Genomic DNA, 27,462 nt, shown 5'->3' with positions numbered 1-27,462 from the left:
ATATATTATATTATTAATCTAATTATTGCACATTCTGAAAGTGGGACACTAAATGTATATAATTTATTTTAAAAAATGCTATTTGTACATAAGCATCCTTACAGAATGTTTACAGAGACGATATATCGTAATATATTTTGTTCATCCTCTTTTCCCTATCTCCCCCCTTCCCTTGTCGTTGCAACCTCACTTGCCATCGTTCTTCGCCTCCATTTGTTCTCGTCGCCGCTTCGCCTCCGCTGCCTCACCCCGTCGCTGCAACCTCCGCTGCCTCACCCCGTCGCCTTTGCCGCCTTGCCTCGTTGCGTCTGTCGCCTCATCAGGTCGCCTCAGCCGTCTTACCTCGTCGCTGCTGTCGTTGGGGCCGACAATGTGAAAAGGAGAGCGAGAAAGAGATAGAGGGAGAGAGATGATATTGGGTATTTGGGTCATTTATTATTGGGGCAAATACAATTAGTATGACTCATTTATTTTAGCAAGAGTATGCTTATGTCATCATTCCTAAATGTCAAAAAAAAAAAAAAAAAAAAATTAGGAAGTTTCTAATAAGGCCAAGGGTAGAACCGACCTCCCATGTCACCTCACCACGTCAACCTCAGGGCACGAGCGGCTCGGCTCGACCGCCTAAATGCTAAAGGCTAGACCTACCCAAATTATGGGAAAATAAAATAATAAAAAAGCCCAAAATTCGTTCCCAATATGTTGCAACACTCGCCCGGAAAATTAAAAAAAATAAAAATAAAAAAGAATTAGAAAACCGCCGTTTTATATAATTACTTAATAATAAAAATAAATAAATAAATAAAAGCTGGACGCAGAATATATATATATGCACGTTGCTTGCCTCCAACGGATGGATCTCTCTCTCTCGAGTACTCACAATCTCTCCGTTCTCTGCGTAATCGCTTCCTGTTCGCTCTGCAAATTCCAATCTCTTGCCGGAGATTCGTCCTTCCGTCGCCCCGCAACCGAATCGAAGCATTGGATTCTCGAGAATTGTGTTCGGTCTGGTTCGCGGAAGAGAAGAATCGGATTGTGGAGGTTAAATTCGTCGGTCTGGTGTTGTGTTGTGAGATTTAGAGAATTAGGGTTTCGCAGGGGCTTTGTGTGAGTTGATGTTGATGTTTTGAATGAATTTACGGTGAATAGGATAGTTTCCGTATTAGTTGGGGGGGATAATTCGGCGAGTTACGAAGGTGCGCACTGGATAGGGTTTCTTTTTGATTCGGAGCTTGGTGTTGAATTAGGGTTTTGTTTGTGGTTCGCGACGCGATTTCCGTTATGTGAACCTGTTGGCATTCTGAGAGAAGAAGATGATATTTAAGCGGATGACGAAATCCGAGACGCCGAACCTCAAGCGATGCAAGGTGGATGACATTGATTGTCAAGAAGAGGAGGAGGCTTGTTCCGTGAATCAGAAGAAGCAGAAAATGAATGAGCACTGTGCAGTTCCTGTAAGGAGCGCTGCTCGGATGCGTGGGGACCAAGGGTACAGTAGCGTTGTTGATCCTTGCTGCAACGGAGTGTCGGAAGCTTGTTGTGCTCCGGAGTTGAGATCTTCGCGAGAACATGTTAAGGTACACCCGTCTCGGTTAATTGGCTCGGTTATCGATTCATGGAAGAAGGATAGTTTCACGCTTGATGATGAGTACGGACTATCTTTTGACAACGGGAAAGGCATAATGTTCAGTAAAAAGAGAATTAAACGGGAAGGTCCTTACCGTGTTGGGCAATTATCCGTCAAACAGCGCTCTAGGGACGAGTTTGGCCTCCAAAAGAAAATTTTAAACCCCTTTAATGTGAAAGCGGAGGAAGGAGAATTTGGCTGCAACAGGTTCAAGGCAATTAATACGAAGATGCATTCAAGTTCGCTTAGCTCCGTGACATCTGTTCATGATGGGAGCGGTTCAATGTTGTTGGAAACCGATGAGTATCCACGAAAGTTGCCAAGTAAGTTTAGAGGCGACCCTAAGTTGGTAAAGGAGAAAGCTTCAAAGAGAGACTTTTTTAAACCAGAGGACTTCGATAGTGGTGATATAGTTTGGGCAAAATCAGGGAAGAAATACCCAGCTTGGCCAGCAATTGTGATTGAACCCTCATGGCAAGCTCCCCCGAATGTCCTGAGAGCTTCAATTCCTGGAACTATCTGTGTGATGTATTATGGATATTCAAGAAATGGAACCAGGGTTATCTCTCTCTCTCTCTCTCTCTCTCTCTCTCTCTCTCTACATGCATATTTAGTTATTAATAGTTAATGAAAAGATGCATAATCATTGCCCGTTATATTTTTTATTTTGTTGGACCTGAAGTAACTGATATGTGTAGGACTATGCATGGGTGAAAGAAGGAATGATTTTCCCATTTTCCGAGTACATGGACAGGTTTGATAATTTATGTTTTAATGCAAATTGCATTTATTTGTAATTGGGTTCTTGGGGTTTCACCTTATGTTCCCTTGTTCAGATTTCAGGGACAGAAACAGTTGTATGGCAGCAAGCCAAGTGATTTCCAATTGGCAATAGAGGAGGCAGTTTTGGCAGAATATGGGCACACTGAGACAGAATCAGGAACAGGGCAGGAAACTTATCCTTCAACAGTGCAAAGTGAGTTTCAAGAGGGCACTGGTTCTAATCAGGATCACGAGTCCTATCCTCATAGCCAGGTAAGTTGCGCACCAATTTTATCTTCATCTCTTGCAACTTTTGCAGTTGCCTGTGGCTATAATCAAAATTTTTAAAGTTTGTTTTGACACTGTTTATAAATAAATGTAGTAGTCAATTCATATAACAGTGTTTTTCCTGGAGGTTTCACGCCAGCAGAATATCAATATAATAACTATGAGCTTTTATATTCTTGTACTAAGCTATTTTTTATTTTATTTTGTTTGAATTTAGATGCTATTGTGTAAAATAGGCACAATCCAGGCTATTTTATCATGATTTTAAAATTTTAACTCTTAATTTATTATATAGTTGGGTTGATGTTACAACATCGACCATCACATGCCTTAATCCCACTAGGTGGGGTTGGCCAAACTTATGTAGCAAAGGAAAATATGTCAGACGAGGATTTAGAAGGTCTCTGATTGTGTTTTTGGTCTCAACAATTATTAAGTGATGGGCTAGTTAGTTCTCAAGAATGTTCCGTGCACCCAACTACATTGATATACCATGTGACAACAATATATCAAGCCTTGCTTCCATTAAGTGTGGTTTATTACATGGATTTTAGCTTGTTAATTATCTTTATCTGTGATTATATCTTATTTCATTACATGAAAGCTTAGAGTTTTTTGCCCAGTTTTTTTGGTCTTCTCCATCTCTTTTGCTAGAATTTCTTCTATTCCGTTTGTTCTCTTCACAGGGTCATCTGTTGGCCTTCTCATCACATGATTAAACCATTTTCATCATGCTTCAAGCATTTTATTCTCAATTGAGCTATTTCAACCTTATTACCATTTACCTCATTTCTAATTTTGTCATTTTTTGTATGGTTGCACATCCACCATAGCAGAATTGGTTTTAATAGTCCAAATGATAAAACTTTATTTTAACTTTAAATTGATTTTATAATTGCCTAAAATGCTAGGGACACTTCTCCATTTTACTGTCTGATCTTAATTATGTGAGTAACATCCTCAATAAGTTTTTGTCTTTTTGGACAATTGATCTAATATATCTTGGATGGGAAAATTTGATTTTCAAATCTTACTATAACATCATCCGTACTTCTATTTTGATATACTCATATTCCATATATTTAGTTTTTGATCACCTCAAGTTAAAATCTTTGGATTCTAAGTGTCCCTTCATGCCTTGAACGTAGTATTCGAGCCTTATTTTGTCTTGCCTGCCTAGGTAATGCCATCAGCAAATAACATACACCAAGACTCCTCTTCTTGGATGTGCTTAGTAGGTTCATCAGTTACTAAAGTAAAGAAATGAGATCTAAGTGTAGATCCTTGATATACCCCATTTATAATTCAGAAAACTCAATATCCAATCTACAAGTTCTCACACCATGACTCATTTGTTTAATAAATTGCATATAAGACACTACTGCTCCTTTCTTCTCTAAAACCCTCCATAAGATCTCTTTGTGGGTTTTGTTATCACTTTTTTTCTAAATCTATAAACATAATGTTGGAATCTTTTTGCTTATCTCTAAATCTTTCCATCAAGTGTGTTAGCAATTATATGGTTTCCATTGTTGACCTACCTAGACATGATACCAACTTGATTTTGTGACACCTCGATTTCTTTTCTTAACTTTTGCTTGATCATGTATCCTGAAATTTTATAGTGGTCATTATCCTTTTTCTTCATTTTTAGTCATTTTTTTATTTAATGATCACATTAAAATTAAGTTGTTTCATTGACCATAAAATACTTTATTCTCTTATGCAATCCCATTCTTATATCGAAATAGCATCTAGCCTTACAAGTTTCTGATTTGTTATTCTTTTTTATGGTTTGGTTAACTTCTTTTGGACAAATACTTCTATAGAACATATCTTTTTTGAAATGGCTACGATGTTCCAGTGTCATATTTTTTTTCCCACATTCATTGAATAGTTTTGAGAACTACTCTTCCCATCTCTTCTTGATCGTTCTCTCATTTATTGATAACTTTTGGTTTTCATCTTTTATTCATTTGGCTCAAATTCCATGTTCTTCTTTTTCTTGCTTTAACTAACTTGTGTGTGTGTGTATTGTGTGCCAAGTAATTTGTACAATTTTTCACAAGGTTCTGACTTTCCTTCCTTGACGGCCTTTTTACCCAAAATATGTCTTCCAAGTTTTTTTCGTTAGGGCATGCATCAAAAGAGGGTGAGCCTTGTTAGCTATGGTAAAGTTGCTTCTTTGTGATTGGAAGTTCACGGGTTCAAGTTTTGGAAACAGCCTCTTTGCGAAGCAAAGAGTAAAATTACATGTAAAAATGATCATCGCTCAATGTAGGAAGCCTTGTACATTGTGGACATCTTTAGGGATGCAAATTTTTGGAATAAGTTCTCTTGGTCTTGATTTTTTCGAATGTCCTCATTCTACCACTGTGACTTCTTTTGTTATGGAACTTTTACTTTTTGACACTCTTAGAAAGGTTTTGTCATATTTTAGATCGAAGCAGCCATCATATTTCACATTAGAGTTGCCTTGTTTTCCACAATTTAATCTTTTCTGCCACGGACTTTTTCTTTTAAAATACCATGCATTTTGCCTTTGAAATCCCATCATTTGATTATTAGGCTTCGTTTGCACTCTTTAGGTTTAACTTCACAATTCTTTTAGACAATCAATTCATTTGCCTTACAAGAAAGAAGTCTATTTGGGCAGTTGATGAGCCACTTTTTTTATGTGCTTAGACGTTTGTCTATTTTTTGAAATTGGTATTAGCTATGATAAGATCATATGGAAAAATCCAAATAGCTTTTCTTTCATGATTTCTCTCTCCAAAGCCTTGGCTTCCTTGCACATCTTTATACCCATTCACTTATCCACCCACATGACTATTCACGTCACCTTTTATGATGATCTTTTCTCTTATGTACTCCTTGCAACAACTCTAAGTCTTCTCAAAATTTTGCTTCATCTCTTCTCCCAATCCGACTTGTAGGGCATATATACCAACAATATTTATTGTCCCAACCAATTTTGCACATATTCTCATTTCTTATTTTGTCCTTTTCTTGTATGGCTAGCTATCTACCATGACATCCTCATATTAGCTTTGCTCATGTTTTGCACAGGTTGGTATTTAACTGCCTGACATTGTGATCCATACAACAAAGATGGTCTTATATCCATCTAATAACCTTCCCTTATAGATTTATAGATATTTCAAGATAGCATAAAAAAGGACTGAAAATGAGCATGGTTATGATTTATGAATATGATCAACTATAGATTTAAAGATTTGCTAATTTTCTGCTTTATAGTGCATCTTCAGATACCATATTAGATCAACTTTGACATCTAAACCATTAGTGAAATTGCATTACCACCAGTTATTAATTTGTCTTCACATTGCAGGATGCACATGATAAGAAGAAGACCACACATTCTTGTGACAGCTGTGGGTTGATTCTGCCATGCCAAGTGACAAGGAAAACGAAGGGCTTAACTCCTGATGCTAAGTACTTGTGTAAACATTGTGCTAAGGTTTGTGTAAATTTTATTTCATTTTATTTTTGACAATTCAGAAATACAAGTTAGTTATGTTTTTGAGTTATATGTGAACTGATGATTGTTGCAGTTATGGAAATCAAAACAATATTGCGGTGTTTGCAAGAAGATTTGGCACCATTCAGATGGTGGGAACTGGGTAAGATTATTGATAATTATTTTTTTATGACTTTTTCCACTGACAAGCTGATAAGTCTTTTATGGGATTTTTCTGTGACTAGGTATGTTGTGATGGTTGTAATGTTTGGGTGCATTCTGAGTGTGCTAAAATATCTAGCAAACTTTTCAAGGTCTGTCATTGTATCATATTTGATTTACAGCATTTGAATTTTTCATGCATGATTTGGTGATGTGAAAGAGTATTTAACTAGATTGAATTTTGAAGGATCTGGAGGATTTTGATTATTACTGCCCTGAGTGCGAAGGACAGTCTAGATGTGAACCATCAGTCAGAGATAATGGGAGGTCAAAAGTCAGGTACCGTAGCATACATACAATTGAATTTCTCTTCTGTCGGTTAATCACCAATACTTATCTAACTTCCTCTGATCTCTTATTCAAATTCTATTTTTATGCGTCATGATGTGCTAATAGTTCAAGCAGGTCTGCAGAAGACAGAAGGCAAACCATGCTGCCTGAACAAATAACTGTGGTGTGCACTGGCATGGAAGGGATCTATTTTCCAAGCCTTCATTTGTAAGAACAAATACTTATGGCTGTAGGAGGATGTTTTTCATATAAATGAGTGCAATGTTTTTGCTGTCATTGTGAAGATATGATCAAACCCTGCATCCTGTTAATATAAGTATTTTCTTAAACTTTTTTGGTAAGTAAAAACATTCTGTTAATGCATCCTTGTAGTCAACTTGATATATTATTTCTCCAACTATTGCAGAATATGAACGCCACAAACTCTGGTGAAAAGAACATTCATAAAATTTTAGATGTGTTCACATATGACAGCTGATGATCAAAATGAATTAGGTAGTTCAGTTGTTTGAGATTTAAACTTTTTGTAATTTTGCTTAAGATTTTAGATGGTTTAACTTAAACATATTTTGGCATGATATGTTAAGAATGCATTCGATGTATATCTGGTATGCAGTTGTTTTTTTGTGTCTAGTTGAGCCTAATAAATATTCTAAATTTGTTTAGAGTGTTTGGCCCTTTATAGTTGATTGAAGGTCTCAACAACTATAATTAAAGTGAACTGAAAATAGATCCAGCTGAAAGTATTCAAGATCGGATCTTAGGGGTAAATATCTTAAATTTTAGCAAGTACAGTTCAAATTCACAAGCAATGTTTTCAAGCTGAGATCATTTAGTTAACAGGTCAAAATACCAGGTTGTGGGTTACTGGTGCAACTAGAATAGAACTTTAGGTTATTTGTATGTTTTAACTATTATAAATTACTAATACTAAATAAAAACGATACAATTTCATTTTAACTGTTTACATTACAATGGATGTGCGACCATGAAAAAAATCAGAAATTGGGTTATTCACAATAAGGTTGGAGTGACTCCTCCTGAAGATAAGATTTGTGAGATACAATTGAGGTGGTTCTTGTGAGAACCAATAGAGGCTGTTTTGAGGAGAGTGGATGGAATGAAACAAGTTTTTAGGACAAGAGGTAGAGAAAGACCAAGCAAAACTTGGTGGGAGACTCCTAGGTATGATATGAGTTATAAGGGTCTTACAACAAAATATAAACCTATCCAATAGAAATAATTGGCGAGCTAGAATTCATGTAGCTGATTTGATATCATTGGATGCTTGATATCCTGTTGTTGTTGACATATGAACTAGACCTTAAAATTAATTTTCAAAACACTTAAATCAGCTTGGAGCTGAGATTGTGGTGTTCTGTAAAGTGTAGATAGATCTTTTGGAATCACGCCACACAAATTTGACCCTGCACCTTCAGCATGAAGGGGAACTTCGTAAAAAATTGGCAGAAGGATGAAAATGTAAAGTGTAGATAGATCAGAGAAGATGGGAAAACTGGAAGATGGGGAGAGGAGACATGACATTTAGAAAATAGGGAAAAAAATTGAGGATCAGTGGGCTCATCGCCCAAGTATTTTAGAGTTGCAGTGATGCTGGCTGATAGCTGCAGTCACCATGAATCTGCTTGAATTGATGGTCAGAACATAAAATTGTTGGACTGATTGTTCATATCATGTTAGTGAATAGTGATGAGGCTAAATGGATGTGAGAGATTTATGCTTAGATTGGATTGTCATCGTACTGCTCCTTTAACTCAAAGCATGAAAAGGTCTTCGAAATCTCTGGTTTTACTAGCAATTTTACTGATTCTCATTAAAAAAAAAAATAACACATTTTTAAACAGAAGAATTTATGGGTTCAAGTTTGACTCTTCCGGCAATGTTTTTCTTGTTTTTATCTGTTTTATTGTCTATCTTAGTTGAAACACAATTTTCAGGTATGTGGAATGGAAAAGTGACATGGTATGCCACATGTCCTAAATGTTATGGGAGTTGAATTTTGTATATTACCATTAGAATGCAAGATACTTTAAATGCCTTTGGTTTACTTTTTTCTCCTTCCAACAGTTGTTGACTTGAAAGATAGGACTGGCTTGTAGGCATGTGTAGACAAAGATTGATAGCATTATCCAAGACAAAAAGTTAGTCATATATCATACTACCTTACTTTTGCAAGGGAAGTTTTGGTAGTAAGGACAGACAATCTTCTCTTGAAAACACCAGGTGGATGATTTACTCCTTGTTCATGATGCAAGTTTTAAAGATTGTGCTATGTGAAACTGATTTAGCTGGCTGGTAGGGCTCACTTTACATTAATTTGAGGTGCAACCAAATTACATGGTTTATGATTCCATTTTTATTACTTGAAACAATAAAACTAAGGAAAGACATTGACATGTTATATGATGAATGGCTTAGGGATAAGATTTCTAATGTGAACTGGTTAACTTATCTGGTTATGATGCTCTTTTATGTATGTGCTTCTCATTATCTCTTCCATCTTGTGTGTATTATGTCATCCTTGGCACTGTAGTTGATTTGGTTGTATGCAAGTACATACTTGTTATGTGAAGGAAGTTAAGATATTGAGGATGCACTTTGGACTTTAATTTTCCTTTCTTTATTGTTGTATTATAAAACAATCAGAAACAAATTGTTTAGTCAAGCACGAACTCTGAAAATCAAATAAATCAAAGAAATTATTCAGATACAGACTTGGATGTTTGTTGATCAATCTGATTCTCTGTGGATGTGGTAAAAGAAAGTAAAGTAGATCTGAACTTCTTTATAATCTGAATTTCTTTATGTAGGCAGGATTTTTAATTTGCTTCTGTTCCCCCCCCCCCCCCCCCCCCCCCTGCCTATTCAGAGTTCAGTGTAAGTGTGGTTCATGTGGAACAAATAAACAAACGCTCAGTGAATGGGAACGACATACCGGTTCCAGAGCCAAAAAATGGAAGGTTAGCATTAAAGTGAAGGAGTCGATGCTACCCCTAGAGAAATGGGTTTGTACCTGATCCCTCTATCATTATTCCTTTACCAAATTTCTTGTCCAAATCTGGTTTTCAAATTGTTTAGACAGTAACCTGTTCTTTTTTCTTTTTGCATTGATGAGTACGTATCTGTTAGATACATCAAATGCGCAGCTGATGTTATGTGAATATCATTTTGTGTTTTGCTCTTCTGAACTTACATATAGTATCTTCTTCTTGTGTCTTCTGGATCAAGGTAATGATTAAGTTGAATGCTGTAGCTTTGGGGAGGGGGGAATTGGATGAGTTCACTAGCTTCTATCTTGACTATTCTTCTATAATGTGAGAGCAGTAAACTTGAAATTGAGCTGAAGTAACTCTATAGCCTTTCTGATTCATAAACTGTTCTCTACTGTATAGTGGGATTTGTGTTCTTTGAGTCGGATGCTTGTAGCACTTTTTGTATCACCATGTATCAACTTATTTATGATGTTTCTTTTAGGGATTAATTCAGCATTCTGTGCTTGTATGATGGTGTCATGTTTGATGTGAATCTGCATCACTTCTATGATTATATCTTGTGTTGCTTGTCCACCTATCAAAAATGGTGTTCAAAGCAAGATGGCAGAACATGCAACTTAATGTGCTATGTGAAACCATATCCTTGAATATTATCTTTATCTATAACTCATTTTTATTCCCTTTCTGAGATTCTCACTTCTTTTCTCTCCATGATTTTCTACAACTCATTTATATTCCCTTGATTTTCCTTGCATTGTTAACGAAGTTGACCTATCCTATGTAACCAACTAAAACTTTGATGCTGCAGATTTTAGAATATAATGCGCTTGGATTTCATTCACTGACGTTAAATAAACAGCAGTTACTTTCTTTTCTTCAAGGTAACACTGTAGTCTGTCTTTTGCTTAAAGATTTTAAATTTTATGCATATTCTTTCCTGCTCCTGGAGCAAGGGCTTATTGGTTAGGTAAACGTGCCAAACAAGAAGGTGATTTTGTTAGTGATTCCATTCTGACAGAAAAATATGAACCTGTTTGTGCAAAGTGGACAACAGAACGATGTGCTATCTGCAGATGGGTTGAGGATTGGGATTATAACAAAATAATTATTTGCAACAGGTATTAAAGTTTATCTGTTGATCTTTATGTTTTTTTTATGTATTTGAATTATGACATGAGACCCACTATTTGTTTATCTATTTACTATGTTTTTGATAGCTAGTAGAATTTTTCTTTTTCTAAAAATTTTCCCTCGAAAAAAGAAAAAAATATGGTCAGGGAAAAATAAAATTCAATGAAAATTTGGTTCATCTAACATGTACACGTCATGGACATCCTGCTTTTCTATGTTTGTATGTTGGGCTCAAGAATTCCTATATAACTTAAGCGATACAATAAAAGCTTTTTCGATTCTTTTATTAACTAATTTATGTATCGGATTCTATTCGCTCTCATCAAAGAGAGAGGTTTCTATTTCTTTTGGAATTGAATCATCAATGATCAAATGTACCTTTCTAGTCTAATCCAATTCAAGTCATTTATATTGTAACAATGTAACTCTTTTTTTCAGATGTCAAATAGCAGTCCATCAGGAGTGCTATGGAGCAAAAAATGTAAAAGATTTCACATCATGGGTTTGCAGAGCATGTGAAACTCCTGATGTTGAGAGAGAGTGTTGCCTTTGCCCTGTAAAAGGCATATTGCTGATACCTACTAGTCGTTGAGCTCTCAATTCTGTTTTTTGTTTTTTTTATTCTGATGCATTTTTCTGCTTCTGCAGGTGGTGCTTTGAAGCCAACAGATGTTGACACCCTGTGGGTTCACGTCACATGTGCCTGGTTCCGGCCTGAAGTTTCTTTTTCAGATGTTGAAAATATGGAGCCTGCAGTTGGAATTCTTAGAATTCCGTCAAGTTCTTTTGTTAAGGTATGAGTTTTATATAAAAATGATGTCGCTGATGCAGCTGGCTGCAATCATGAATTTGGTTGCCAGCTTACTTCGAGGACTATAGAATAATTTGTGTGATCAATAAGAAAATTAGTATTTCAGTTCACTTGTATCATGTTTTATCACCAATATTATGCAAAGCAGACTGCAGTGGGCTGCAGCCAAATGATCACTTCTTACAATGATTTTGTGCCTAATTCTAACCAGAAGATAGGCCTCTTGATAATCTCGAAGGATATGAAATTATGTAAAACTTAAATATTAATGCAATAGGTGGTTAGCTGATAAATGCATGGTTACTAATTATTAGTATAGATTGTCCATGCATCTAAACTTGAAAGCAATCCATTTTATCAAACTGCAGGCATGCATAATTTGCAACCAGATTCATGGTTCCTGCACCCAGTGTTGCAAGTGTGCCACTTACTTCCACGCAATGTGTGCATCAAGAGCAGGTTATCAGATGGAAGTAAGTTTCCTTTTTTTTTGTGCCCTTTTCCTTTCATTTGTGAACAAATAATTGTGACACTTTATTTTCACGGGATAGTTAAGGTATGAAGTGCTTGATGCGGAAAATATTTTGGTGCATGTTTGAATTCATATTTATTCATCATGATCAACTCCAAGTCTCCAATGGTGCTTGAGTTTACATTAGTATAAAGGAACACATCTTCTATTTTGTGAAATAAAAATATAATTCCATATTATAATGATCTAACTTCATTTGAAATTATTGTGTTTGCTAAGGGGATCTATGTAACATATGGATCCATATTGGTAGAGATGCCAACAATTGTGATCGTATCCATTATTGCAGTAAAGCCCACTTGTTTAATTGGTGAAATCTGTACAAGTTCTATGGTGTCCATAGTATTGACATAACTGGTTCACTCAACCAACTAGGTTTTCGTCAACACTGACCACAAGCAGCTTTCAATATGAAATATGGGAAAAAGAAAAAGGAAAAAGTGAGAAGCCAATGTAATGTTATTTATCTTTGTTCTCAGCTTAAGTAGGCTTGGTTATGATTAGGAACACAGAGGATTCCATTCACACAAAGGAGAATCTTTCCCATTTGTTTTCATCGCTTTAATGGATTATTTTTGTAATGTTCCATGTTTTAACTTTCAGCTGCATTGTTTGGAGAAGAATGAGAGTCAAATTACCAAATGGGTATCATATTGTGCTGTTCACAGGTTAGAATTTGTCCCTTTCCTTATCCTTCAGTTGCATTTTTTCCTTCATAGTTGTTGTCTTTTTTATTCATTGTTTACATTTTTTCATTCTCTGAGCCACACAAATTCCACATTGGGAATGCTAAATGAGTTATTGTGGATGATGTATCGGCTGGATGCTTCCTTCCTTTATGACGAATCCAACCCTATACTGGCAAAAATAATCTTCTTAAGGTGATATCAGTTCTGCAAAAATAGAACAGATAATGATGGGATGTATTGACGCAAAAGTGAGGCTTAAGCTTATTATGACTCATATTATGAAGCTAATAGAGGGCTAGAACACAGATTAAGAACTGAAGCCACAGTTTTTTTTCAGCGGTTATGACATTTATTGGACAGGAGAATGATCTAATCTTGTTCCAAGTGGTGAAGCCTTTGTGCAGAGCCCCAGGGTTTCTAATGTCAACCTCACCTTGAATCGTATGTAGTACCCAAAGAGTACTGTGAGAGAATGATTTGGAGAGAAAAACCTAAGAGACTGGCCTCTCTTAGCTTGCTATGTATAATAGACATAATGAGCCTTAATCTACGACCTTAACCTAGGGCTAATTATAAGGCCTAATAATTACAAATAAAATATATATAAAATATGTACAATTATACTACTAATGGTAATTCTCCCCCTCAAATTAGAGTATAGATATCATATGCACCAAGTTTGTTGCAAATATATTCTACCCGATGACCCTTTAGAGACTTGGTGAAAACATCTGCAAGTTGATCATTGGAGTTAACAAACTTTGTAACAATAACACTTTCAACCAACTTCTCTCTAATAAAGTGACAGATGATTTCAATATGTTTGGTTCATTTATGGAAAACTGAATTGGAAGCAATGTGCAAGACAGTCTGATTATCACAAACAAGCTTTATAGGGGACACTTCACAAAACTTGAGTTTCTGCAGGAGTTACTTAAGCCAGATGAGCTCACAAATTGCATTAGCCATAGTCCGATACTCTGTCTCTGCACTGGATCTAGCTATTACATTTTATTTCTTACTTTTTCAAGAAACTAGATTTCCTCTCACAAGAACATAATACCTAGAGGTTGATCTACGATCAGAAAGAGATCTTGCCCAATCTGCATCTGTATAACAACAAATATATGTATGTCCCTTTTCCTCATAGAGTAGCTTTTTACTTAGTGTTCTTTTGATGTATCTCATAATCTAGATAACATCCCATTGAGAATCACATGGAGAACTAAGAAACTGACTAACTACACTCACAAAAAAAACAATGTCAGGATGAGTGACTATGAGATAGTTCAACTTGCCTACTAGTCTTTGATACCTTCCAGGATCTGAAAAGAGCTCCCTTGTCTTGGTAAGAGTTTGACATTCGGATCCATTGGAGTGTCAACCAGTTTGCAGTTCACCATACCAGTTTCTTCTAAGATGTCAAGTGCATACTTTCTCTGAGAGATTGAGATACCATTTATTGATTGTGCAATATCAATACCCAAGAAATATCGAAGTCTGCCCAGATCTTTAGTCTGAAAGTGCTGATATAGATGTTCCTTCAGCTTCTGTCCCTGTGATAACAATGTCATCCACATAAACAACAAGATAGATGCATAAAGAAAATGAGTGTCGATAGAAAACCAAATGATCAACTTCACTTCAGGTGAGACCAAAGACTTGAACCATGGTGCTGAACCTGTCGAATAACGCTCGGGGAGATTGTTTCAGACCATAGAGAGACTTCTTGAGTTTGCAAACTACATTGGACTCCATGAGCAACAAAATCAGGTGGTGGCTCCAAAAACCTCCTCCTACAAATCACCATGGAGAAAGGTATTTTTAATATCTAGCTGATAGAGCGGCCAATGATGCATGGCAGTTATAGAGAGAAATAGGCGAACAAAGGCCATTTTAGCAACAAGAGAGAAGGTATCACTGTAATCTAGCCCATAGATTTGTGTAAAACCTTTGGTAACCAAGCGGGTCTTAAGACGATCCACCTATCCATCGGAGCGCACTTTAGGGGTGAACACCCACCGGCAACCAATGAGAGTCTTTCCTGGTAGTAAAGGCACCAAATCCCAAGTACCATTCAAATGTAAGGTTTCAATCTCATCCAACATAGCCTGATGCCAAACAGGATGCAACATGGCTTCACCTGTGGTTTTAGGAATAGAAACAGAGGAAAGACTCGAAACATAGGCACTATAAGAAAGTGACAAACGATCATAGCACAAAAAGTTATAGAGGATGTGGATTACGAGTGGACCTTGTACCTTTGCAGAGTAACAAGAAGGCTATTTGACTCAGGATCCATGGCAGGAGGAACCACTGACGGAGAGAGTAAGTCAATAAAGTCTTGTTTTGGAGGAATGTTGGCGCTGACGATAGGCTGAGGATGACAATGATATGTAAGAAGTGGAGAATCCGTGGAATGTGGACCTAAAGATGGTAGTAGGGGGTCCATAAAGGAGGAGACAAATGGACCCAAAGAGGGAAGCGTAAAAGAAGAAAATGAAATAGGTAATAACTGGTCAAAACTCTGTGAATTAGGTTGAGCAACCGAGAAGAAAGACTGTTGTTCAAAGAAGATGACATCAACATACATAAGATAGTGGTTCAACTCAGAAGAGTAATACTTATAGCATTTCTGCAATCGGGAGTAGTCGAGAAAGATACACTTAAGAGATTTGACAAGAAGTTTATCCTGTCCAGGTTACAAAGAATGCACAAAACAGATACATTCAAATACATGAAGGGGAACAGAATAAAGTGGTTGTGACACAACGTGTAACGCGTGTATAAAGAAAACACACAAAGAAATCCTTGAAACAATAAGTTTCAAGTACCCTTGAGAGAACAAACTTCAACAACCAAAGCTGAACTCTCAACTAGGTGCAAGAACCAAAGCTGCTTGCTAGAAAAAATCGAATTGGTTTGGTGGAATTTATTGAATAAAGAAAATCGATTACAACTCCTAACTTCTAGGTATATTTATAGAGTTTGGCTAATCCATCTAATACTTGTAAGTAAAATAAGTTTCAAGTACTCTTGAGAGAACAAACTTTAATGACCAAAGTTGGACTCTCAACTAGGCACAAGAATCAAAGCTGCTTGCTGGAAAAAATCGAACTGGTTTGCTAGAATTTATTGAATAAAGAAAACCGATTACAATCCCTAACTTCTAGGTATATTTATAGAGTTTGGCTAATTCATCTAACACTTGTAAATAAAATCCAACTAGAATTCTAATAGAAATAAAACTCTGATCAAACATGAAGTAGAATCCTAAAACTTATGAAGTTTCGCTACTGTTCCGACACTACTGGTTGGGCCGGTTCTGGGTTACTCAGTTTGAGTCGAGTTGGCCTTGGGCCGGGTCTTGATCGGTGACCGCATCATTCACCTCCACTTGAGAAGAATTCGTCATCGAATTATGATTTGGCTCGAATTATGATTCGGGTATGGTAACACAGTATCCGACAAATACAAAGAAAGATCAGCAACATTAAAGGTTTTGGAAATACCCATATGATTAGGTAAATCTACAACTTAAACATTGTCATTGATCTTCTTTGTAATAATCTTGTAAAGACCATACTTTTTTGGCTTGAGCTTGTTTTGCTTTCCTGTTGGAATCCGTTCCTTCTTCAAGAATATCATGACTTCATCTCCAACCTCAAATACCTTGTGCTTCCTATGCTTGTCAACTGCTGCCTTGTACTTCTCATTTGCCTTGTGCAATTTTTGCTTGACATCCTCTTGAACCGATTGAACTTGCTCGACTAAGTCACTAGCTGTAATACTGAAACTTGGTACCTTTGGCAACTTTACCAAATCCAATGCATGATTAGGAACTTTCATGTATACGATGGAAAATGGTGATCTTCTTGTTAAACTATGCACAGTGTTGTTGTAGGCAAACTCCTCAGGAACCTCATCGTGAAATTCCTCTAACAATCCCTGCACCTCCATTGGAATTTGATTCACCTCCAGTGGCTCACTCACGCTCTCCCCCTTTATAACCAACAAGTGAATCTCTCGGGTATCTTTACACTCCCTCATAAACTTAGAGTGTTTATGTGTGATGGTAATAAAATTTCTCCCCTCCACTTTAGAAGCTATGGTTTGGTTCTTTTCCACCATAGGTAACAATGAAAACGTATACTCTCTTTCTCAAGATGATATATGTTCTTCCTACCCCAGTGCTTAGCATTCACATCAAATTGCCAGGTCTCCTAAATAAAATATGGCAAGCATCCATATCAAGAATATCATAATAAATTTCGTCTGAGTACTTAGCAATAGAGAAAGGCACCTCGCAACGTTCATCCGCATGTATGCCACCAACTTCTTTGATCCATCTAATTGTGTAAGGATTTGGATGTTTCTCAGGAGTTAGCTGCAACAACTCTACCACATCTCTTCCTATGATGTTTTCTTGACTTCCGCTATCAATAATTAGCTCAAAGATCTTTCCCTTCACAGTACACCTTGTGCAAAAAAGCTTATGCCATTGAGTAGTATCTTCATTCTTTGGAGATAGCATTTGCTTCCTTACTACACATCTATACGCTTCATGGTCAAACTCTTTTTCGTCATTCTTCCCATCAGGCCCGCAATAGACTTCCTCGTTAGCCACATGTTCCTCCCTTTCTACAATGTTAACTATTTTCCTCTTTGGGCAATCACTAGATCGATGCCCAACCTCATTGCTCTTGAAATACTTAAAAGAATAGGCTTTGCATAAGGATTAGAGAATTTTGGAAGATTAGAAGTAGTACCTCGAATGTTTCTCCCCGTTGTAGGCTTATTAGGGTTGATTATATGAGGTGGATTGGAGGGTTGCACTCCTTGAACCGACTTGTCTCTATCAAAATCTGCTTGTTTATTTTCATTCCCACTATATCGACAATAGTTGTTATTATGGGCTCTCTCACTCAACATTAACTCAGCCTTTAAAGCTAAGTTCCTTGCTTCTTGCACACTCAAAACCATCTGAACCCCAATTTTATCATGAATAGCAAGCTTCAACCCATTCAAATAACGAGTTGCTTGTTGATTATCATTTTCTGACAATTAGTTCCTCTTTGCCAATCTCAGAAACTCAGAGGTATATTCATTCACAGTCCTCATTCCCTATGCACTTGTTTGATAGGCTTCAAACATACATTGTTCATAATCAGGGGATAAAAACCTACCTCTTAACAGCTGCTTCATTCGTCTCAATGTTTGAATTGGGTGTCGGCCTTCCCTCAATCTCGTCTCTCTCAATCGCTCCCACCAAACAGATGCATCGCCGTTCAATCTATAAGCCACTAACTTGATTTGTTGTTTATCTGGGATCTCCATGTATTCGAAAAATCGGTCAACCTCAGCGATTCAATCCAAGAATCCCTTAATATCAAGATCTCTACTAAAGGTAGGAATATCAACCTTTAGTTTATACTCATCATTGCCCCAATGGTTGTGCTGATGCGCATTCCTCCTAACCCTTCTACCAACAAGGTTAGCTATTGTTCGATCAAGATCATCCTCTTCATCGCTATCTTCAATCATTGGTCTTCTAGGATTAACAAGGAGATGATTAATGGGTGGTCTTTCCGCTCTGGCTTGATTCACCCCATTATTCAGGTTATTGTCATCATCAACTTGTAGTAAGACACCCAATTGGTTGCTGATTTGCTGCAATTGTTGCTGGATGGTACAAGTTACTTTCTGTTGTTTTTTGATTGCTCTCCAAACTGCAGACAACCCTTGATCACCATCACGAGACTGGTTGCTACCGTTACCTTCAAGATTGGCCATCTGATTGGTTGATTAATCGCTCTGATACCACCTAACACAACGTGTAGCGTGTGTGTAAAGAAAACATACAAAGAAACCCTTGAAACACTAAGTTTCAAGTACCTTTGAGAGAACAAATTTCAACGACCAAAGTTGGACTCTCAACTAGGCACAAGAACTGAAGTTGTTTGCTGGAAAAAACTGAACTAGTTTGCTGGAATTTATTGAATAAAGAAAATTGATTACAACTCTTAGCTTCTAGGTATATTTATAGAGTTTGGCTAATTCATCTAATACTTATAAATAAAATTCAACTAGAATTCTAATAGAAATAAAACCCTAATCAAATATGAAGTAAAATCCTAAAACTTATGAAGTTTTGCTACTATTCCGATGCTACTGTTTGGGATAGTTCTGGGCTGCCTAGTTTGGGTTGGGTCGGCCTTGGGTTGGGTCTTGATCGGTGACCGTATCAGGTTGTGTAGGCAACAAAAGAGAATGATGAATTTTGTCTTGTAACACTGAAGATGGCATGCGATTTATTAGATAACATGGAGTAAGAAGAACATCTCTCCAAAATTTGGTGGGAAGATTGGCATGTAAAAATAGTGTTCGTGTAGTTTCAATGAGATGGCAATATTTACGCTTAGTAACACCATTTTGTTGAGGTGTGTAAGGACAGGAAGACTGATGCAGAATGCCATTAGCAGTCATGAAAGTAGTAAATTGAGAGGAAAAGTATTCAGGGGCATTATCACTACATAAAACACATATAGAAACTTCAAACTACTTTTTTTATTTCAGCAGTAAATGTTTAAAAGATAGAAAACAATTTGGACCGACTCTTCATGAGAAACAACCAAGTGTAATGAGAAAAGTCATCAATAAAAGTAACGAAATATGAAAAACCTGGAATAGAGTTAATTCAACTGGGCCTCCATACATTAGAGTGCACAAGAGAAAAGGGAGCCTTAGCCCTATTATTGATGCGACTAGAAAAAGAATTACGAGCGTGTTTACCACGCTGACATGATTCATAATTAAAGATGGATAATGATGATAAACTAGGGACTAATTTCTTTAATTTGGAGAGGTTGGGATGATCGAGACTAGAGTGGAGAAGGTCTAGGGAAGCTACATTGGTGCAAGCTACTGGCAAGCTAGGCATAACAAGATGATAGTGGCCCCGTGACTCACGCACAACGCCATTCGTCCGTCTCGTATCTCGATCCTGCACACAAATAGAAGTGGAAATAGAGGTTACTGAACAATCTAGTTCTCTAGTAAGATAACTAATAGAGAGCAAATTAAAAGGACTACATGGGACATAAAGGACATAATTTAAAGAGAGAGGAGGTAGGAGAGGTTTTCCCTATCTCTTTAATTGGCGTTTTGGTGTCATCTGCAAGAGTGATTGTTGGTAAATATTCAGAAAAGGTTGGGGTAAAGAAAAGATCTTTATTATCACACATGTGATTGGTGGCGCTAGAGTCCAAAATCCAAGGCCCAATATATAAGGCTTTATGAGTAACACAAGCCATGAGATTACTAGTAGATTGCTGAGACGCTTGGAATTTCAAGAAAGCCTCATAGTCAGTAGCAGGCAGGGTTGCTATCGAAGGGCTTGATGTTGGACTAGGGTCACTCTGTGCAACATGAGATGCAGGAGGGGTAGTTGGTCTACTGTACTTCTTCCAACACTTGTCTTCCTCATGCCCCTCTTTTTTGCAAAAATTGCACTGAGGGTGAGAGCGGCTACCAAACCAACCCTGATTACTGCTTGAAGTCTAAGACGCAAGAGCAGAGGCCTCGGGAAGGGTACCTATAAAAACACTAGTAGAGGAAGAATTGTCAGCCATATTAAGCAATCGTTTGTATGTATTTTTTATAGTAAGGTTAGTGGACCCAGTCAAGATCTGATGGGAGACGGCCTCGAACTCAGGCTTGAGATCGGATAAAGTAAGGACCATGAACAGTTTTCCCCGTTGAGAATCATGAGCGGCTTTGGAAGCAAAGTATGGAATAAGAGCTTCAAACTCTTGCATGAGAGAACGCATCTGGCCCAGATAGGTTTCCTATAGATTGAGCCTACTAGATGTTCTTGATAGAGTGGACAACAATATAGAGACACTGAATGTTGTTGGTATAACACTCAGCGGCTTCCTTCCAAACCTCATAACAACAAGTTTCAAACGGACGAAACAATTGCAAAATAGATCGTTCAATGAAATTCCATAAGATATTACACAACTGAGTATCAACTTGTTCCCATTTAGCCTTCTTGGCTTCGTCGACATCATCTGCTTTCTTGGCGAGATGGTTTACTTATCCCTACCCTTTGAACCACATCTTGACAGAGATTGACCATGAGAGATAGTTGGCAGACCTTATCAACTTGTCAGAGGTGATAACAGGGGTTCCTATGTTGGAAAGGGTGAAGGTTTGAGATGCAGATGAGGCACCAAGAGTAGAGTTGGCATCTCTCAAAGACGACATGGTGGGGTTCAGGCGAATAGATTGAAAATCCGATGTTTAAAAGCTGTTGGGTAATTGATACACATAGATCAGGATGGTTTGTGGGTAAACGGACACCGGGGACAGGTTCAGGAGGCTTTGTCGAGGTTCCGGTGAGAAGATGGCGAAATTCCAATTGTGCATGCGCTCCCACGCGCCAGCGCGTGGCAACTGGCTAGAAAAAGATGGACGGTGGGTGACGGCTCTGACGACGATGGGTCTTTGATGGTCAGCCGATTTGACGACGACAAACGCTATGGTGGCGGTAGTGCTGACAAATGATGGCCGGACAATGGAGTTCCGGCCTTGATAGGAGGGGCGGCAAGGAGAGAGAAAAAAAGATTTTTAGGGTTTGGAAACCGCTAGAGGATACACAACAGCGGCTTAGGGTTTTTCTCACAGGTGGCTTTGATACCGTGTGAGAGAATAATTTGGAGAGAAAAACCTAAGAGACTAGTCTCTCTTAACTTGCTATTTATAATAGACATAATAGACCTTAATCTACAGGCTTAACCTATGGCTAATTATAAGGCTTAATAATTACAAATAAAATACATATAAAATATGTATAATTATACTAATAATTCTAATAAGGACCATGGGACACAGGTGGTTCATCCTTTATGGTAGGAAAAAGTGGTAGGCTGACCTTGTGCTTTGAGGGTGTCAGCACTCAGCAGAGTTGAATTCCTAAAAAGCTGTCAGGCAGCTTTTTCTGATGTTGCAGGTGGTAGTTGCTTGCCTAAGGTCACTGAAGAGCATGTAAATGGGATTCTCTCTTTTATTTGTCTTGATGTGCCCCTCTCTCTTTGACCACTCAAGGTAAAAATCCTTTGGAGGAGAGAGGGGATGGAGTCTTCACAAATCCCTGAACCCTAGCATTTGATTAGGGATGCGTAGGTCCTGCCTCAAGCTAAGTTCCAATGAGAACCTCTTGCAATATTCCCATTTGGGGAAGTGAGGCATTGGACCACGCTAGTGGATATCCTTTAATGAATTGCTTGTTTTTGAAAGGAGCTACTCAATGGATGGTTGAACGCACAAGTTGAATAGAAGTAGCCTCTTTGAGCGAGTAGGGAAAGCTAGAGCAGGCAACTTTGTTGCTCAACCAAGAGTTGCTTGAGATGTATTTTAATATGCATAGTCTCCTTGGGAATTTGCTGCATGTGCTTTAGAGCTAGTATGCATAGAATCCAAGGGGAGTTCACTGCTTGCTCTCTCTTCAGCTAGCAGCTATTTTGATGATACATTTCCCCTCGTGAGATTGACACTTACCCCTTGAAGTAGATTGAATGAAGGGGATCCTTGAGGGAGTACCCACATAACTCAGGGTTTTGGTAGTGGCAACAGTTAAAATAGTTGCAACATGACAACTATTGGATTTTTAGAGCTATTATTTTATTTGCCAGCATATAACTAGGAATAGAGTTTGTTCAAATGGTGCAAAGGTAAGATGTTGGAGTCATGATTCTGATGGTTTGAGTGTTCGAGATGAAGACTGGTACATGACTGTGAGGCAACTGGATGAAATGGAAGAAATTGTAGCAAAAGAGGGAGAGGAAGACCAAAGGGGAAAATTAGCAGGAAACCACTAAACATGACATATGATATAATTGGCCTTGCAGAGAATATGGCCATGAATAGAGATGGCTGGAGTTTAGGAATTCATGCTGGCCCACCTAGTGGGATTGAGGCTTGTGTTGTTGTAGGCTTGGGTTAAGAAGTCATGTCCTATTGAAGGACTAGATCAGTATGCTTATTTTGGCTCTGGTCTGCTTTAGATGAATGGTGTTATGAATTTTCTCAAAATTTTAGGAAAGCTAGGAACTGCAATAATTTGCTTTCTCTTTGTTTATTAATAATTGTAATATGATGATTTTATAGATACTAATAATGTATTCAGTTTGGCTTTGCATGGAGCTTTAGGGCTGAAGATTCCATGTGCTTACACTTTCTCTTTGTGGCTGTTTTACGATGATTGGCTGATTGAACACCTTTAAATTTTGATTAGCTTTGATGAATTCTCCGGATCTTCTTCTGATGTTATTAATTTTGAAATTGTTTGTGGGATCTCAAAGTGGTATGCATTTGATGTTTCTTTAAGTACATGTTTTTGTTTTGAGATAAAAATAGCTAAAGTGCTTTGGACAGATATCTGGAATTTTTATTGGTTGGTCCTTGTTGGCCCACTAAGCTTCGTCCAATCTAGTAACCTAAAAAGATAAAAGAATAAATAAATAATAGGGACCATTCTTGTTTTGCTGTACTATGTCTTCATAGTTTGTTTTCTGGTGCAGGGCCCCAAACCCAGATAATGTGTTGGTTATGTGGACTCCAGTAGGGCTATTCTCCACCAGAAATTTGCTCCAAAACCAGAGGCAAGAATATTACACCAGTGGTTCAAGACTAATTTCGTCTAAGAGAGCTGAACTTCCTGATTCCTCAACTTTTGAGACCAATGACTTTGAGCCATTCTCTGCTGCCAGGTGTCGTATCTTTAGAAGATCAAATGATAAGGTACCATACTTTTTTCTTCCTTTTCCTTCATACGTAGCATTGGATAGACGTATACCATATCAACGCATCTTGTATGCACAAAATTGTTGTTTTGATGCGGTCACTGTTTGAGACAAGATGGAGGGCCTGTTCAAGACCCGGTCCAAACCGGCCCGTTCAAGAACCCGGCCCAAACAGGGGCTGAAACTTCATATTTTTCATATTCTCTTAGGATTTTATTCTACTTCATATTTTAGGGTTTTATTTCTATTAGGATTCTAATTGGTTTTTATTTACAATACTACCATGGGGTAGCCAAACACTATAAGTACTTAGATTTTAGGGTTTATAAACAGTTTTTCTGATTTCAATTTTCCAACAGCCTATTCGGTTTTCTTCTCTTACTCAAGACCAAGTTTTGGTGCTTGAAACTTGTTGCTTTGAGAGTATCATTCGTGTGTTAGTTCTCTACACACGCGCTATGCGCTGTGTCATGTTTGCTTTCTTTCTTTTTGGAGTTATTGCCACTTTCTTGCAGGCTTTACTATGTACCCTTTGAAGCTTGCATTGATCTTGAGGCCAGTCAAAGGGTCTTTCTTTCTTTCAGAAAGCAGCAATTCTGAACAAGATATTTAACTGGTGCCTGATTTTCATATTTCCATTTTGTTTTGTAGAAGATTAATGCTGTGCCAATATTCCACCGATTGATGGGGCCGAGACATCATTCTTTTGATAAAATAGATGGCTTAAACTCACATAGTGTAAGTTTGAATAGTTTTTATATTTGGCCTTTCTTTATGGCTTTTGAAGAGAAATTTTGACTGTTTTCATGAAGTAACTCTTAACTTCCATATTGGATAAATAAATTTGTAATTTTACATTTTGTCTACTTACCACAGGAAGTTGACGATCCAAAGGCTTTTGCTTCATTCAAGGAACGGCTCAGCCACCTACAGGTAAACTGTCTTCCTTAATGAACTGTTCTTGTTGTCTACTTCACATAATCTTCTCAGTGTATTGATACTTTCCAAATTTCTTCAGAAAACAGAGAGTTACCGTATTTGTTTCGGTAGATCTGGGATACATGGATGGGGCCTATTTGCACGCCGAAGTATTCAAGAAGGAGACATGGTAGTAGATGGACTGGGAGATTAACTTTTCTTTCTGTTAATATCTGCTATGTCTTAATTGCTGGTGTTAAACGCCTTTTTGTGATGGCCACCATTGATGTAACATGTGTAACTTTATAGAGCTAAACATATTTTTAGATTATGTTTGTTTCATAATGAGGTCTAATGCTTGTTTTTGTTCCTAACCCTACCAGTCTCTAACCTATTCTTGTCTGGATTTAATGGCAATGATCTAATTTTTTTGCTGGTAACATGCATCTCCAGGTTCTTGAGTATCGGGGTGAGCAGGTGAGGCAGAGTGTTGCAGATTTAAGAGAGGCACGGTACAGGGCGGAGGGAAAAGACTGCTATGTGAGTTACTCTGTTGTGATGCTCTGTTCACACGCATGTCAATTTTCAAGCTTCTTGACTAGTTTTGAGCGTTTCTTTTATGAGCTTGAGACACTTAAAGTTAAACAAACTGAGAATGATATCTTCTAAATTTGAAAACAAATTAGAGCCTTTTGGGAGGAGTTCCATTTTTTGGTTTCTGTTTTCTTTTTTATTATTTTGATAATGAAACAGGAAACTATATTTGATTTGATTTCTTTTATTTTCAAAAATTTCGAATATCACAAAAAGTTGTTTTTGAATCTTTCATTTTGTTTTCATCTCTTTTTCCTCTTCCCCATCAGCCAGTGACCTTCTGCTCATTTGCATGATCATATTCTCATCTTTGCCATATTATTTTTGCTTCTCTAATGCTGTGTTGCTTGCAGTTTTTGTTAACCAAGCTAGTAGGCATGGTTGTTCTGAAGACCTTTTAATTTCTCTTGTTCATGATTCATACCTTAAGTATGACTAAAATTGTGGTGAAATGGTTTTGCAGCTTTTCAAGATTAGTGAGGAAGTGGTAATTGATGCCACAAATAAAGGGAATATAGCACGATTGATCAACCATTCTGTAAGTTTCCCTTAACAAATTTGGTAGAGCAGTATTTGTCTATTTACCATATTTGTTCAGATATGTAATGCATAAGATGAGGCAGATTGGGTTGGGTTTTGCATGGTGAGGCATATTATCCATTCTTACTCATTTTACTCCTCGAGCTCTTAGCTTAAGTTGCCCAGTCCAAGAACAGATTGGTGTGAAGTAATGGTGCGCACTATCTTTGCATATTTATGGACAAGCCCAAGTATGTGTATAAGCACAATCTGATAGAATTTACAGGTTACTAGGTCTGGAGAAGGTCCTTTTGACCCTTAGTGAAAATAATTCCTGCCTGTATCTTTGGGTGCTAATAGATGGAGTCGTGTATATTTGCATTTGAGGACCAATATTTTACAGAGTGAAGGCACAAAGTGAAGCAATTAACCTGGGTGGGGTGTACAGAAATATAACAATATAAAAAATTACTAGAAATTCAGAAAAATATAGGAAAAAAAAGGTAACATGATTGAATAAAAGCATAAAATAGAAACATTATAAGGTCAAAAAGAGAAGTACTAATATGTAAAGCCTTTATGGCCCGCACGCATCTAGCATTTCTTGCAACGCTTCATCCACAAAGGCGTTCGTCCACAACTGCACTGAGGCAGTTTGGCCTCACCTTGGCCTAGGGCGAGCGTTGAGGCAAGCCCCAATTTTGCTTTTTTAAGGCACTGGTGAGGACAGACATTGGAGTTGACTGTTATTTAAAAGTTCACTTACTAGTTTCTCATGCTTGCTCCAGTGCATGCCCAACTGCTATGCAAGGATCATGAGCTTCGGCGAGGAAGAGTCTCGGATAGTTCTTATTGCCAAGACTGACGTAGCTGCTGGCACCGAGTTAACGTAAATTTCGTGTTCAATTTAATTTTGACGGACAAAAATCAAACTTTGGGAATTTCTCTTCATATTCTTACATGTGGATTCACTGAAATGGTTTGTGGTGCAGGTTTGATTACTTGTTTGATGCTGACGAGCATGAAGAATCCAAAGTCCCCTGTCTATGTAGAGCTCCTGACTGTCGGAAATTCATGAACTAGGTTTACACAAACAACACAGGAAGAGAAGAAATTGCAAAGCTTTTTCTTAGCGAATGAGAGATATCCCAGTTAATGGTTTTTTTTTGTTTTTCTTTTGGCTGATTGATATATACTTACCCAGTTACCCCAATTCTTTTATTTTTTTTTTCCCTTGCTTTTTCAGCTGTGAATAACATGTAAATTCACCCTTTATATATTGGTTATTACTTTTTTTTTTTGGTATGCTAGGGCTGGGGATTTAGAGTGTATAGTTTCGTCTTTTTTAATTTTTAATGCCTCTTGATTGATGCTTCATCCCAGCCACAGCCAACCGAACCAACACAAAGGTTGTCTGCATAGGCACAGTGGGGACACATATTCCACGTAAAAGAACACAGGTTTAGGACTTTAAAATTTAGGGTTATGTTTGGTGATGATATACAAATTTAAAAATTAAGACAGAAGTTGTTTATTATTAATTGTCATTCATCTCTTCTATTATTATTTGAGTATATGATAATATGTTTACATTAGGATGCAATAATATGCTCTATCTAATTCTCCAATCTCAATGCGTTCATGAATTAGATAATTACTCTTAAATATATATCTTTCATAAAATAAAGCCTACTCCCAACTCTCAAGCGACAATCAACTTTTTGGACCAGACTTACATTGAGTAAAGGCATCACAAGTTTCTCTTTATAATAATGTTA

The 27,462-nt window shown here is 37.4% G+C and overlaps 1 protein-coding gene across 3 annotated transcripts; it reads left to right on the top strand.

Annotated features, from left to right (window-relative positions):
• The first annotated feature begins 858 nt into the window (after nt 1-858).
• On the top strand, nt 859-27,015 carry LOC127786882 (histone-lysine N-methyltransferase ATX3). 3 transcript variants are annotated; one of them, XM_052314598.1, is made up of 23 exons: nt 859-2,186; nt 2,326-2,381; nt 2,464-2,662; nt 6,030-6,158; nt 6,253-6,321; nt 6,404-6,472; nt 6,568-6,659; nt 6,786-6,878; nt 9,562-9,697; nt 10,494-10,566; nt 10,704-10,803; nt 11,255-11,379; nt 11,465-11,610; nt 11,996-12,100; nt 12,763-12,827; nt 23,432-23,651; nt 24,305-24,391; nt 24,530-24,586; nt 24,672-24,761; nt 25,025-25,111; nt 25,629-25,703; nt 26,473-26,573; nt 26,677-27,015. In XM_052314598.1, exons 1-23 carry the CDS (start codon nt 1,314-1,316, stop codon nt 26,765-26,767), a joined length of 3,138 nt encoding a protein of 1,045 aa, XP_052170558.1. In that variant the 5' UTR covers nt 859-1,313; the 3' UTR covers nt 26,768-27,015. The 3 variants fall into 3 exon arrangements, with proteins under 3 accessions (XP_052170558.1, XP_052170557.1, XP_052170556.1); XM_052314597.1 differs by having other exon boundaries at nt 6,777-6,878; nt 24,308-24,391; XM_052314596.1 differs by having other exon boundaries at nt 6,777-6,878.
• Nucleotides 27,016-27,462: the final 447 nt, after the last annotated feature.

Source organism: Diospyros lotus, chromosome 12, assembly GCF_014633365.1.
Source record: "Diospyros lotus cultivar Yz01 chromosome 12, ASM1463336v1, whole genome shotgun sequence".
In the NCBI taxonomy this organism is placed as follows: Eukaryota; Viridiplantae; Streptophyta; class Magnoliopsida; order Ericales; family Ebenaceae; genus Diospyros; species Diospyros lotus.
This window is presented reverse-complemented; position numbering and strand designations above follow the sequence as displayed.

Bases quoted from the DNA above. Each gene is read 5' to 3' on its own strand.
- LOC127786882 (XM_052314596.1), top strand. From the start codon at position 1,314: ATGATATTTAAGCGGATGACGAAATCCGAGACGCCGAACCTCAAGCGA. The intron at 6,473-6,567 runs GTCTGTCATTGT...TGAATTTTGAAG, and splicing joins TATCTAGCAAACTTTTCAAG to GATCTGGAGGATTTTGATTA. The intron at 24,392-24,529 runs GTAAGTTTGAAT...TACTTACCACAG, and splicing joins ATGGCTTAAACTCACATAGT to GAAGTTGACGATCCAAAGGC.